The sequence below is a fragment of the Festucalex cinctus genome, chromosome 4 (assembly GCF_051991245.1).
Source record: "Festucalex cinctus isolate MCC-2025b chromosome 4, RoL_Fcin_1.0, whole genome shotgun sequence".
NCBI classification, from domain to species: Eukaryota; Metazoa; Chordata; class Actinopteri; order Syngnathiformes; family Syngnathidae; genus Festucalex; species Festucalex cinctus.
Window position 1 is genome coordinate 4,362,556 of NC_135414.1, and position 14,666 is coordinate 4,377,221.

General features: G+C 39.9%; 1 protein-coding gene across 6 annotated transcripts in view; it reads left to right on the plus strand.

Annotated features, from left to right (window-relative positions):
- The window catches only part of sox6 (SRY-box transcription factor 6), a 199,199-nt gene that overhangs the window by 126,278 nt on the left and 58,255 nt on the right, over positions 1-14,666 (plus strand). For 5 of the 6 annotated variants that reach the window (XM_077518307.1, XM_077518303.1, XM_077518306.1 and 2 more), the window contains 2 exons: positions 1,107-1,230; positions 9,757-9,836. In XM_077518307.1, coding sequence (XP_077374433.1) covers positions 1,107-1,230; positions 9,757-9,836 — 204 coding nt within the window. The remainder of the gene's footprint in view (positions 1-1,106; positions 1,231-9,756; positions 9,837-14,666) is intronic. The other variant, XM_077518305.1, reaches the window with a different exon arrangement.

Here is a 14,666-nt window from a genome sequence, read left to right on the forward strand (position 1 = left end):
GAGACATAAGCTGCTCACCCACTCTTGACACAAGTGGGAAGTTTGTGTTGATATTCCCTTAAGGGAAGGGAAGTCAGCAAATAACTGGCTGGTGAAGGTTTAATGGAAGACTGCGAGAAAAAGCCACAAAGTGACAGTCTCGTGTTGTTGCAAAAAAATGACTGTATCTTGAGATAAGAGTGGCTTGAATTCACTTACTCGACTCACTTCACAACAAAGCATTTGGGTAAGAGAATTTAACATTATATTTAAAACAACCACGTCTTAGCTATAATGCCAGCACGAAATAGAATAGAAACTAACTAACTTTGAAATAAAAAAAAAAACAACAAAAGCAAAACATTTTTCTGTTTCATATTGTTTTTTGTTACATTCCTATTACTCAAAGTCTTATATTCTTTATCCTCTGCGAAGAATGACTAATACTTGTGCCGTACTGATGAGTTGAAGGAGTTGAGACATCACAAAAAACAGTCATTTCTCAGAAAGAGCAGCACACAATGGCCATTCGATTGATACATGTGAGAAAAAGTTAGTTTTTTAAAAATTGTATTTAATTATATGATTACTCTGTGTTTTTATAAAAAAAAATTAATTATTAATTAATACACTTTTTTTTTTTCTTTTTAAAAATGTGAGTGTTTTAAGTTACGAGCTTGGTCACAGAACGAGTCAAATCCATGTCTCGTCCCACCCACAGAGACGACTTCATATGTGAGGTGTGTAGTGCACTGACCAATCCTCCTACCGACGAAAATCTGTTGTAACAGTCAGGGAACTTCGTACAACATTCGCAGTACTTCTCTGCAGAAGTCATAAAGAGACTCACAGTTATCCTGTGACTTCCACTCGCTGGCGCTGGAACAATAAGTGCCGTCTTTGATGTCTTCGAGCGAAACAGTGGTTTGGAGCCCGAGCGGGTGTAGATCTGCCAGGTTTTGTGTGAGGACACGAGGGTTCCCCATTGCCATAGAGCCCCCTGTCAGCACGCGTTAGGGAGACCTGTGATCTGGATTTCCCCCTCCCCACTCTGAGCGTAATCTGCGTTTCTGTGTACCGTGCTTTCGCTTAGGCCTCTCTCTGATCTCCGCTCTCTATCTGTTCAGCAGGTTCAGGGTCACATGCCTCCGCTCATGATCCCCATTTTTCCACACGACCAACGCACTCTGGCAGCAGCCGCCGCCGCCCAGCAAGGCTTTCTCTTCCCTCCGGGAATGTCTTATAAGCCAGGTATGCTTTGCAACTTAAGTCATTCATCCCCTCCTGTGATTTCTCCACACATGTGCAGTATCACCTTCATCTTCTGACATCTTCATTTTCTAACAATGCCTTTGAATGAGTAACAAAGAAATTTAGGTTGTATATTCAGTTAGGGATTTTCTGTACCATTTTTATTAGGGATGTAACGATATCCAAACATCATATTATAACGATATGACGCTCACAATACGATCATTATCACGATATTGTGGGGAGGTTGGCGATATTAAAAAAGGTCACAATATTGTAAAAAAAAAAAAGAGCTGATACTAAACACCATGTACATAACATCAATGTTATGTTATTATTATTATGTTTTATTATTATGTTATGTTGTTAATGCACGCACACATTGAGTTCCTCCATATATTGACTTGCTTCACAGGCATATTATGTTCCCCTTCATCTGACAAATAGTGTAGATTTTAAACATAGAGGGGCCAAAACATCCCTAATGAAAATTAAATTGCACTAAAAACCTAGCCACAAGAGGGTGCTAGAACTGCACAAATGGGAATCAACCTGACTTTTTTAACAGATGTCTTGCATTTAAATATCGTAAATATGACGACCGTGATGATATTGTGGAAGTTTTAATATCACGATATTACACTTATCATTCCATCCCTATTTTTTTATTAGACTGATACTAGTATGAGTATTCAACTCTTGAGTACTAACTCATACTGATACCAAGTACTGATACTACTACTACTACTTTTAACAACGACACCTATACATCCCTGTTGAACATTTTTCCTTTAAATTGTATGACATTAATAATAATTTTCTATTCTTATAATTTCTAGTGCCTGATCATAAAATGGCCACAAGCGGTATCGGCCGCTGTCGCAAGTACCGATACCTTAAAATACGGCTGGTATCAGCACCAATACCGGTATTATTATTATTATTATTATTATTATTATTATTAATAATAATAATAATAATAATCATATATATATATATATATATATATATATATATATGTATATATATGTATATATATATATATATATATATATATATTAGGGGTGTGAATTGCCTAGTACCTGACGATTCGATTCGTATCACGATTCACAGGTCACGATTCGATTCGATACCGATTAATCCCGATACGAATGGTCACGATTCGATACCGATTAATCCCGATACGAATTTATAAGTCGATTGTTGCGATTTTTTTCCATTCAAATTTAGAAAATACTATCAGTAAATTTGTACATGTACACTGTAAGATTTGTATGAATATATTTATCTAAAACTTGAGGCTTATAACCGTGAGCCACTGTACACAAACAGTTTGCAATCTGTTTCACATTTGAACAGCATTAAAATAAAAATATTAAGGCTTAATGTGCCGTTCATATAACATTCTTCCATGCTCAAGGTGGGAATCCTAAAAAAAAAAAAAAAAGAAAAAAAAAAATCGATTCTGCCCTTTTTGAATCGATTCGAGAATCGCGCGATGTAGTATCGCGATATATCGCCGAATCGATTTTTTTTAACACCCCTAATATATATATATATATATATATATATATATATGTATATGTATATATATGTATATATTAAGGGTGTCACGATTTCGATTTTTTATCGAAATCGATCGAAATTACGTCACGATTTCGAGCATCGAAATAGAAGAGAGGACACACGATTCGATGCCCCACCCCCCCGCGCCCGCCGCCACCGCCGCCACCGCCACCTCCCAGGAAAGCAAATGAGACGCAGCCATTCAGCTACTAGCTAACGGCACTTGTTAGCTGACTTCTCCTGCAGTCATGATGGCAAGCGCGGACAGACACAGCAATGGTGCTTCAAGCCGCTCCCGCTTCTCTCGTCACCAGTTTGGAAACATTTTGCGTTCCCGGTGAGTTATGTCGACAACGTTCACGTTGTCGATAAAAAGACCACAGTTGCAAGATATGCTATGTGCGCGTACTGTACTCGGCCACGGTGTTACGCCCGGCTCGTCAAGGGGAAGGGAAGTAACACAATAACAGAAAATATAGAGTAGATAAACACGGGTCGACTTTAACATCTGAGTAGTTTTAATTGAAATTTCAGGCAGGGGTTTGACAAGGGAGTGAAAGTGGAAGGTGAACAAATAATAACCGCATTTGACAGAACTGACAGAACGGAGGAGAAACAACAATAACCGTCGCGCTGGCACAGTCGTCCAATCGGAGTGTCGCGCTGGCACAGTCGTCCAATCGGAGTGTCGCGCTGGCACAGTCGTCCAATCGGAGTGTCGCGCTGGCACAGTCGTCCAATCGGAGTGTCGCGCTGGCACAGTCGTCCAATCGGAGTGTCGCGCTGGCACAGTCCTCCAATCAGAGTGTCGCGCTGGCGCATTCAAACTGAAGTACCATTATACGGGCACCAGCCGACACAAACACACACATACATACTAGGGGAGCGGAGCCGGCGGCGGGCCCGAGCCGCCAGCCGTAACAACGGGAAACACGACAAACATGACGGGACATTTACGCAGGCATCACAAAGATTTAGATTTATCAAATTCAACTAGAAGTGGGAAAACAACGGTCCAACCAACTATTTCATCCTCATTTACAGTGAAACTTCCACACACTTCAGCTCGCGCGAAACGCCAGATCCATAGGTCTATTTATAGCAGCAGACCTGCAGCCTTGGAAAACGCTGGATTCAAACATTTAATTAGTGTACTTGAACCACGCTACAGTATGCCCAGCAACTGTAAATGTTGGGATATAGTTTGTTCAGGCTGTATTTGTTCCATGACTTTGGATACAATATATTTTTTGTTGTTGTTGCACATTGCACATTATTTTAAGAGGAACGCACAGCACACTGTTGTAACCAAAAACAGTCAATAGATGGCAGGCACCCACTGTGACTTTTTGTTTTTGTTTTTTTATTTTTTATTTTACACTTCAGTAAGAACAAGACGGTTAACTTTATATTGTAAATAAATTCTTTGAATTTGATCATTCCTGCCTAATGTCAATTATCATATATTACATAAATTTACACAAAAATAATATGGAAATTGCATCACCTATATGTAGCCGATCTTTTGAAATAAGATTTACTGTACAATGAATAGAACCAATGATCATAGACTAGCCTTAGCCTACAGAAGCATATGCCTCTGTGTTATAAAGTGGGGGAGCGAAAAAAAAAAAAAAAAAAATCGAAAAAAAAATCGAATCGTGACCCCAAAATCGAAATTTAAATCGAATCGTGGAGTTGGCGAATCGTGACACCCCTAATATATATATATATATATATATGTATATGTATATATATATATATATATATATATATATATATATATATATATATATATATATATATATATATATATATATATATATATATATGTATATATATATATATATATATGTATATTAGTTGTCTCCATAAAAAAACAAAACAAAACAAAACAGGTATGGTCACTGGGAACGAGCCGGCCAACTGTGCCTGATGGCTTTTCCAATGAAACAAAAATAAGAACCATTTTACTGTTGCATGCGACTCCTGTATTTCTGTAATAAAAATTTATATGACAAGTATACATCAATATGATGTAAGAAACAGGTTTGAGAAATATGGCCATTAAAAAGGTCCATTGCCGTCAGAAGGTCAAAAGGGAAAAATAACAACCAAAATTGCATAACTTGGGGAAAATCAAATAAGCATGATCGTCATAAATGAATTTTTTTCTTACCCCCTGAGTCCATTTCATATAAAATTAGTCTGTGTATAAATGTTACCTGAACAATACAGTAGTTATTCTAAATAAAAGCCAGCGTAGCCTTGATAAAAATGTGATAGCCAGAACAAAGCGAGCCCTTGTGTATTGTAAAAGTGAAGCAGAACATGAAAGATGACCGAAATCAGCAAAGGGAAACCCAAGGAAGTCAGCAGGTTTGCAGCAGCAGTACATTAAAAAGGTGTGGAAGTGCAGTTAATGAATTAACTATAAAACCACAGGATGAAATGTCAGCTATTTTGGAACTATGGAGCCATGACAGCCTAAACAAAGTGCCTGAGGGGGGGAGTCTTTCGCAATAGGTTTGACATCGAATATGTTTTAGTTCAAAAAACAGAAGCTAATAGGGAATCATGGTCAGAGGTCGCCGTGTATACGCTTGCTACATAATGCATGAGTTGATGAAGAAAAAAGCTGGGGGGTCTGGAAATGACTGTTACAGGAGAGGTATTTCAAAACATCCATTATATCTCCACGACAAATACAATACACACAATGCAGCTGGAGAGGACAATGTTATCACCCCCACCTGCAGCGCTTGCAGGATGCTGCCGCACTCTTTTTCGTCCACGGAAGTGGCCGGGCATTTACTTCCAAGACGAAAGCACACTAATCTGATGTTATCATTATGAGACAGCTCCCAGGGACCACCGATTATGACCCCAACCCTGTTATGGTCACAAAGTCACTCAGGCACCGTGGTGGTAAGTCATCACCCCATCCACCGGCTGTGCTCAATGGCCTGCTATTGTACGCTAGACAAGCACAGCCTTTCAAGCAGCAGCTCATCTTTTAAACAATTAGGACTTTCCACCCCATCTACACTGTTTACCAAGATATCAAAGCATTCAGGCCTGTATACTGCTCTCATGTTACTGCATGATGGCACCGCTGTTTCCTTTTTCCTCTCACAGAACGTGGGCCAAGAAATAAAACAATCGTTTCTCAGATCAGGAAAAAAAAAAAAAAGATAAATAATAGGCTACTTTGTCTTCATTCATTTTGTAAAATGTTTTCCCCCATAAAAACAAAACAAAACAAAAACAAAATCAAAATGTCTAATATAGCCATTTAGGATGAGGTGTCTTCATTTATTTTGTAAAATGCTTTCCCCCATTAAATAAAAAAAAAAAAAAAAAATCAATTCAAAATGTCTAAAATAGCCGTTTAAGATTTAGGAACACAACTTTAAGTGTAATATGAGGCCGAAGCATTCTCATTTTGTACATGGTTCATCATGTGCAAAACAACAAGGTACTAAGGGCTTAAACTTCCTACAATCTAAACAGCTATGATTGACAATTTGAGTTAAAATGTTTTTCTTTTTTGATGGGCAAAAGTGTTTTTATAAAATAAATGGACTCAAAGTTCTATTTATCTTTTTTTTTTTTTTTTTTTTTTTTTAAATAATGAAAAGACCTCAAAGTGTAATTTAAGGTACATTCCCTGATCCTTTAATCATGGAGAGTGAATTGCAAAGTAGCCTTGTTCTAAAATATTGAAAACGAATTCAAGTAAGCCAGTTACCACTTACCAACTGTTAAACTCATTTACAGCTACCAGCCAAGCACCCGTGGGAATGCTAACAGCTAGCTGCATGCTAGTCAGCAGCCACTTACGTCGGAGACGTCTGCCGGGTCATGCAATGACGGCGTAATTAATTAGCGGTTAAATTAGCGATTGAATATGAGTTTGGGATAGAGTTGGTCGCAACTTAATGTCAATCAAAATACGAATGTCTCAAAGGGTAGTCAAGCTCACCATCATGCCACAGCGTGGGTCACTTTCAAAGTAAAATTCTACTAAGGCTATTTGCATTGCCATCAATGTAAATAAACTTTATTTTGAAGTTAGCTTGAGCGTCAGCAGTGCGTTACGTTGAGTATGTTTCAGCTTCCTTGACATGTCTCAATAGTGCCCACTGTGAATGTGCACTTTGTCCCTCCACCCCACAAACACAACACCCCACACCACCCTCCAACCCCACGGGTCAATGCTGATCTGTTGCACCACTATTATTTACTAGTCAAAAATACTGTTGCAGAGATATCAATATGGGGTTACAGATATCTACAGTGCAGTGATTTATGTAAGTCACCAGTGGAAATATTGATAATATCTGCAATTCTGTAAGAAAAAAAATCCCGTACACGTGAATGGTAAATGCAGGGACGGGCAAGGGCCGATACAGATATCGGTATCGAGCCGATATGGGCTTTAGTTCATTGGCTACTTGGTGTCAGTTTCGGTGACTACTCAAGAGTTGAGTACCTGTTGTAGGAATCAGTCTGAAAGAAAAAAACGATATTGAACATCCCAAAGTAAACGTGGTGTCATTTGTCCTTAGGTGAAAGGATGTTGCAGATATCTGTAGTTCAGTTGAGCCCAGATTCGAACACCTGACCTCAGACATGTGTTAACCACTAGTCCAGCGTGCCACTCAGTGGCTTTTCCATTCATAAGATTTATATGTTGCAGTGACCAGGTCAACGAGGGACAAGTCATGGTTAAAACCGGTTTAAAACATAATACCCATTTCACCAATGACACTGAGCTGGCACAACGCCCGTTCTGCTGAAGCCAAGTGCCTATATGCTGAATACAGCCAAGACCCACATCACCCCTCCCCAACGCTCATTTAGGACACGACTCTCCCTAGGTTTCACATGACATCTAAAGACACCCAGCCATTTATTATTCCCAAATATCCACGTCACAGGCAGCACAGAGAGAAAAGAGGGAAAGCGATACCGAAATGAAGGAGGTGTAGAAATAACCACAGCGCAATGCCGCTCGTCCAAGCCAGCACTATTTGAAACCACTACTGCCGTGTGATTTTATTTGCTCCTAAATGGGGATTGAATTTCCATGTCCCGTATCACATTGTGCTGTGCTGTACAAGATTGCAAAGTGAGGCAAGCGGGCGAGGGCAAAGTGAAAGAGAAGGTACACACATTTACCTTGTCTGTGGCCTAATGGCTCCATATGTTTGTGAGGAGAAGTGACAAGAAGAAGTGAGGTCTGAGGGGAGGCCGACTCTCCCGACTCCCCCTCCCAACTCGTGCTTCAAAGCAGCTGCCTGGCTACAAAAACTGTGCTGCTCCATCTCGAAAGGTTGTTCAGACCAAGTCAACAATTCGTTATAGCGCATAACAGCTAGACTGGATATGTGTTGGAGATAAAATATCAGAATATGTAATGCCTAATCATTAGGGCTGTCAGTATTGAGTATTTTTTTTAGAATTGATTATTCTATCGATTATTCCAAACAAACAAAATTCAATTTGCATTAAAGTTTATACAAAACCTTACTTTCCCTGATTACTGTTTATTAACCATTTTTGTTGTGTTTTTGGTATTGTTTAGTGATTTTAAAAAATGTGAAAATTGTGCAATTTCAGTTTCTGGTTTGGTTGTTGTTTTCCAAAGTAAAACCAGATGTTTGCAAATGTCTTGTTTTGATTCAACACAAAATATCTTAAAGGACTACAAAAATCGGAGAATGATTTCTATTGAAAGGCCAAAATCAGAGTATCTGAAGATAAGCAGTGGCTCTAAACAATTAATTGATTATTAAAATAGTCATTGATTAATTTGATAATTGATTAATTTTCAATTAATCAATTAATTCTTACGCAATTATTAGTTATAGAGAACATTTCAGATATCCAATATTAAATTCTTCTTCCTAGCCACTATTGTCATTTAATAATCAGTATGACATCACTTTTGTAGTCCAAGATGTCTTTTAATTCCCCTCAATTGAAGAGATAGACAAGAGACAGACTATTTAGAAATCCGTTTTAACTATATGAAATGATGTTGTAACAACAGAATTTACGATTACAGATAATCATATATCTGCAATTGAATTGTAGATACTGTGTAAATGAGGAATCCCATATACACAAATAGCAAAAGTTAAATGATGTTGCAGACATCTGGAATTCAGTTTTGACTACATCTGATGGGCTAAAATAACCCAATATAGGTTAAAAATCAACATTTTAAATAAGGATGTAAGTTAAATCCTGATTACAGATAATCATGTTGTTTTGACTAGTCACACTTAGGAGACTATTCACACAGTTATTCAAAATTTTATTAAGATGAGTCAAAAGTATGTTAAAAATCAATCAATACAGTGTTAAGACTGGAGTGTCATGTTTAGCCTTTAAAAGTGAAATCCATGAACTCATACAGCGGCCTGTTAAAGACTGACATTGAGCAGCTGATCACACTGATGTGTGGAATACAAATGTGCAGCTTTGTTTTAATCTTGTTATTTGGCTGACATTCTTGTTCGAACCAGTTCACACCTACACACAAAAATATTTTCACTCTGCTCCCTGTCAGAAACAATATTGTGCTGAACAATAGCCTGCCAAGCCTAAATCCGTCTGAACTGCCTCAGAGGATCCGCCGGGCCTATTGCATAAATGCTAATTGAATATCCGAGGAGCTCCTTAATTGTACTTCTGAACCCAGCAAGCGCGCACAAGCCTCGAAGAGTTCCTCAGTAGCGGACGGATGGCGTGTGACGTTTCCAAGTAATCCTGCTCCAATCAAACCAGTTGAACCTTTTGTTAATGGAGATGTTTGGGCTTGATTGTTGCAGTGCGCCACATCGTCACGTTCATGCACTGCAGGACGCGGGATCCGTGTTGGCGCTTGCCTGCGCGCTGTGGGCCAGCTCATTGTCTCAACCTGTATACATTGTTGTCTCTCCCTGACAGGTGATAACTACCCCGTGCAGTTCATTCCCTCCACAATGGCAGCTGCGGCGGCATCGGGACTCAGCCCCCTCCAGCTGCAGGTATGTACACTTCCACGACAAAGAATGATAGGGACACCCGCCAAGCCTTGGGCAGAAAGGATGGCTAAGCAGCTGTGTGCTAAGTAATGAGCTGCACACTAATAATCCTGGAGACCCCCCTGCCCCCCTCCCCCACTTACACACATGCTCATCATATTACATATGTAATTCATCACGTTTTATAGAGGCTTTATCCTGTCTGGCCTTCCCACACAGAGGAGGTATGAAGATAATAGTTATCAGAGGGAATGAGAATCACTTTGCCTGCTTTAATGGCCCACCAGCAAATGTATCAGCGGGCAATTGACAGTGTGATCAAGGAATCTTTCTTATGGCTTTTCATCTTGAAAACCCACTGACATAGTTCTTTTATCAGTTTCTCTTATCTGAGTAGGAGAAACAAAAGAAGATAGAAACAAAAATGTAAGCAGTCATATCAGGTTTTGTGTGCAAAAACAATGTTGGTAAAGGCTCCACGCCCTATAGACTGTTCCAGAATGTTTGTCACACAGTATTAAAAAAAAAAAGAGAGATGAACCTAGGTCAGGGCCTAACCTGAGGCCGTAATGTTTATGTCCCGTTATTGTTTTGCCCTGTTATTATGCAGGTCCAATCCCGGTGTCCCATTTTTGCCATCATGTATGTCAATCAGAGTTGTCATAGCGATTCAAACGAAATACCCATTAAAAGGGAATTTAAATGTTAAATCCCTTCCTATTTACCGTATTTTCCGCACTATAAGGTGCACCTAAGAGCCTTCAATTTTTTCAGAAGCTGACCATGCGCCTTATAATCCGGTGTGCCTTATATATGGAGCAATATTGAGCCACAACAGGTCTCGCTGTCAAGACGCTATCGGTGACCCTGCACAATCGGTGACGCACATGTGCAGAAGATCCCGCCATCTTGGATTGCTAGCTAATACTAATACTTTAACTCAGAGAAAATAATAAAACAGCTGTTTATTCATTTTGGGAGTAAATAGAGTTGTCAGAAAGCTGGTTTATAATCTATTAATAAAGTTTGACTGACCTATCTGACTGTTTTGTTGACATTCCCTTTAGTGCAGCTCTATCTAATGGATGCATAATGTAACCCCAGCCTCTACGAAAGCGCCTTATACAGTGGTACCTCTACTTACGAAATTAATTGGTTCCGGAAGAAAGTTCTTAAGTAGAAAATTTTGTAAGTAGAGACGCATTTTCCATGTAAATGCCCTAATCCGTTCCGAGCCTCCCAAAATTCAGACATAAATGTTTTATAAAGCATAAAAATGCATCAAAACATGTAACAAATACATGTTACAATTAGATTATTGCACAATAAATGAGAGTTCTGCGTAATGTAAAAAACAAAGAATAGAGTAAAGAATAAAAATGATGGTCATTTACCTTTTTAACTGCTGTCCTCATCGTTTTTTGCCCTCTTTGGTTCATGTTCTCTCTCAGAAGTGTTTTTTCTGCCTGGTGTTTTGCAAAGAACTGATCCAAGGATGTTTGTTTTTTGTTTGTTTTTTTTTGTTTTTTTTGTTTTTTTTTGTTTTTAAACAATGCTTCGTAAATGTCCAAGGCAAACATAATCTTAGTGAGCAAACACCCGACTGGTGAACACTTTTTCTGGCCGATTCTTTTAAACAAATTCTGAAACGTCATGGAAACATGCGGTATGGCGAGGCATCTTTCCCCCCCCCCCCCCCAAAAAAAAAGGCTCGTCTCGTCGTAATTAAAAACTTACTGTGCCTTCATCAATCACCAATTGTTTGAATTTTTGCACAAATTCGTTGGCCGTTAGTTCATACATTTACGAAAAACTATCGGAACACTTCATGGGCCGCGGGATGAATGATGAGGACGCTGTATAGACACCGATCTAGTATCTAGGCTCATAGATACCTATGGTAAAGGTTCCTCTTAGCCAATGGGATGCCAGAAACATGCACAAACACCGATCTAGTATACGCTCATACCTATGGTAGAGGTTCCTCTTAGCCAATGGGATGCCAGAACGATGCACAAACACCGATCTAGTATTTACGCTCATAGGTACCTATGGTAGGAAATAGCCATAGCCAAAAGTATTTTGCGTTCGGTAATGTATTTTTACCTTCGTATCTAGAAATTTCTTTCGTAACAAGAGGCAATATTTTCCCGTTGAGGCGTTTCGTAACTCGAAAATTTCGTATGAAGAGACGTTCGTAAGTAGAGGTTCCGCTGTATATGGAAAAAGTTTTAAAATATGTCATTCATTGAAGGTGCGCCTTATAATGTGGTGCGCCTTATATATGGAAAAAGTTTTAAAATATGTCATTCATTGAAGGTGCGCCTTATAATGCGATGCGTCTTATATATGGAAAAAGTTTTCAAATATGAAATTCGTTGAAGGTGCGCCTTATAGTGCGTAAAATATGGTACTTGCAAATTTGCGTTTATTTGCACCCCCGTCTAACCGTTAGCGGCACAGATTTACACATGTAAGTCAATCCATAGCAGGCAATGACAGGAATTAGAACTACTTCCTGCTTTCACAGCTAATAATCATGGGAAATGTGGTCTTACTATCCACTTTGGTCCCCAGTCGTCTGTCATCGCCAGCTGAGCTTTCTAGAGGTATATTTCCAATGTTACGATTCATGACAGGCACGAGATACATTCCAATAGATGTCGGGACAGAGCAAAAAAAGTTTGGTTGATTTGTTTAGCGCTGTTCAACATTCAACCAAGATAGCATTTACTATGAGCGATTGCCCCTTTCTCCCGTGCATGTCGGCCATCTTTCAGAATGCCCCCCGCCCCGTTGTTGAAGAATGAGTATCGATGACATTTAATTAAATAGTTCCCCAAGTTTTCATTTTGAAATTAATTGGCCTATGCTAATGCTAAAACACAATGGGAAATGCCATTGGCAGAGTAGCATTTGGCGGCGGAGCAACACATGTAGACAGACAATATAACATTACACACAGTCATGCATTATTTATCCTCTACTAAGAACAATTAATATTATAACTGAAGAGTTGTGATGATGCTGTTTCTCCGTTCACATATTTAGGTAGCATCTGTATTATACTGTCAATCTCGTGCCAATACTTGATGTTGTTGATGGTGTTTAAGTAGACAGTGTAAGGTCCAGCCACAGCAGTAAAAAGTTTTGAAAAGCTGTTTTGCGTGAGCTCAATGGTGTGTAAGAACTTAGAAGCATGTCAAGATTAAACAATAGACCCGAAGACAGTGGAGGATAGGAGGAGGAATGGGGGATTGGGGGGGGGGGTGTCTTTTACACATTGATATATGTGGCATTTGTCCTTCGGAGGCAACCACTGTCAGTGTTAACGAGCCTTGGCAAGTTCTAACAGTGCTTGCTTGCAGCTGGCTCTGAAGAGTCCTGTGTCATTACGCACCCATGAGAAGCGCCATCAGAGGCATGTAAGGTGTTCACCGCTGCTTTGCTTGTGTTTGAAGGCCCCAAGTGGATATGCGTCCTGGATATGCGGTAATGCTTTGGTTTTAAACGTGTATCGCAGGCCCGTTTGAGAGGATGGGTGGTTCAAACAGGCGTGCTCTTGTCTATTTATAGTATTGTGTGCATATCTGAAGGTTAGGTTGAAGAGGGGAGACAAGTCTCGAGTCATTAATTGTGACTATGTATCTAACCCTGGGAATGGGCGAAAGCATCGTCTCCACGACCGTGACTTAGCTGACCTTTCGCGGACATAGTAAACAAAAAAGAGGTGCATTTGAAGCCTGTCATATAGTCGACATGCTATTTACCCTGTACTGAGACTCCCCTTAAAACAGCAAGGCAAATAAAACATGCACTTTTTGACACGCCTGGGACCAACAGACCATGTGACTGCTAGGACTTCTTCTAGGAAAGCATAACAAGATAACTAGGATGAAAATGTAACCAGCAAACTATTATTCTTCAGAATGTACAGAGGTAAATTAAAATGTATTTACAATATTGAGATGAGTACTGAGTACCCGACTTACATAGTTCGGCCAATTTTTGCTTTAACTTAAGAGCAAAAAAAAAAAAAAAAGATACAAGTGCTGTATGGTGGGTGGCAAGAGTCAAGCTATTTATTGCTACTTCCATTGGTGTAGCTATGAAAGTAAACATGAAAGAGAATTACACATTTTTAAAACATATATAATCCATCCATTTTCTGAACCTGACACGACGAGGAGAGGTAGGACTCAGACGCAGGATAAAGGTAGGCCACAAAGGCAATAGGTTTATTTCCGGCCAACAGCTGTCTACTCTCAACTTGAGAGGAGAAAGGGGAATCAAAAAGTGGAGAACTAAAAACGCTCCACTGGGGAGGAAAAAACAGGCAAAAGGTACAGGGGACAACAAAAGGCGCTCCGCTAGGGAGGAAACAAGGCTCAAGGCACAAGGGGTAACTAAGGGCGCTCCGCTGTGGAAGATAAGGCACAAAAACAAGGCAAAACAACAAGGCAACGGGAACAAGGACTCGAGGACTGTGGGACACTTCCATGCACTGACTGTGACACTTCGGCAACGGAGGGGAGAATGCAGGTGGCTTTTATTGCTGTAGGTGATTGGTGGCAGGTGGTGATAATCAAGGGCGGGGACCGGTAATTATGGAGCGGCAGGAAGGGCAAGTGACCTGGGGTGAGATGAAAGTTAGGGTTTTCAAAGTAAAACAGGAAACATGGATAACAAAAACAAAAGCATGGGCCGTCACGCCGGTGGCGGCGTGACAGTACCCCCCCCCCCCCCCCCCCCCCCCCCCCCCCCCTCAATGGCCGGCTCATGACGGCCTTCCACATAAAAAGTCCAAACAAAACAAGGGCGGGCGGAAGGGGG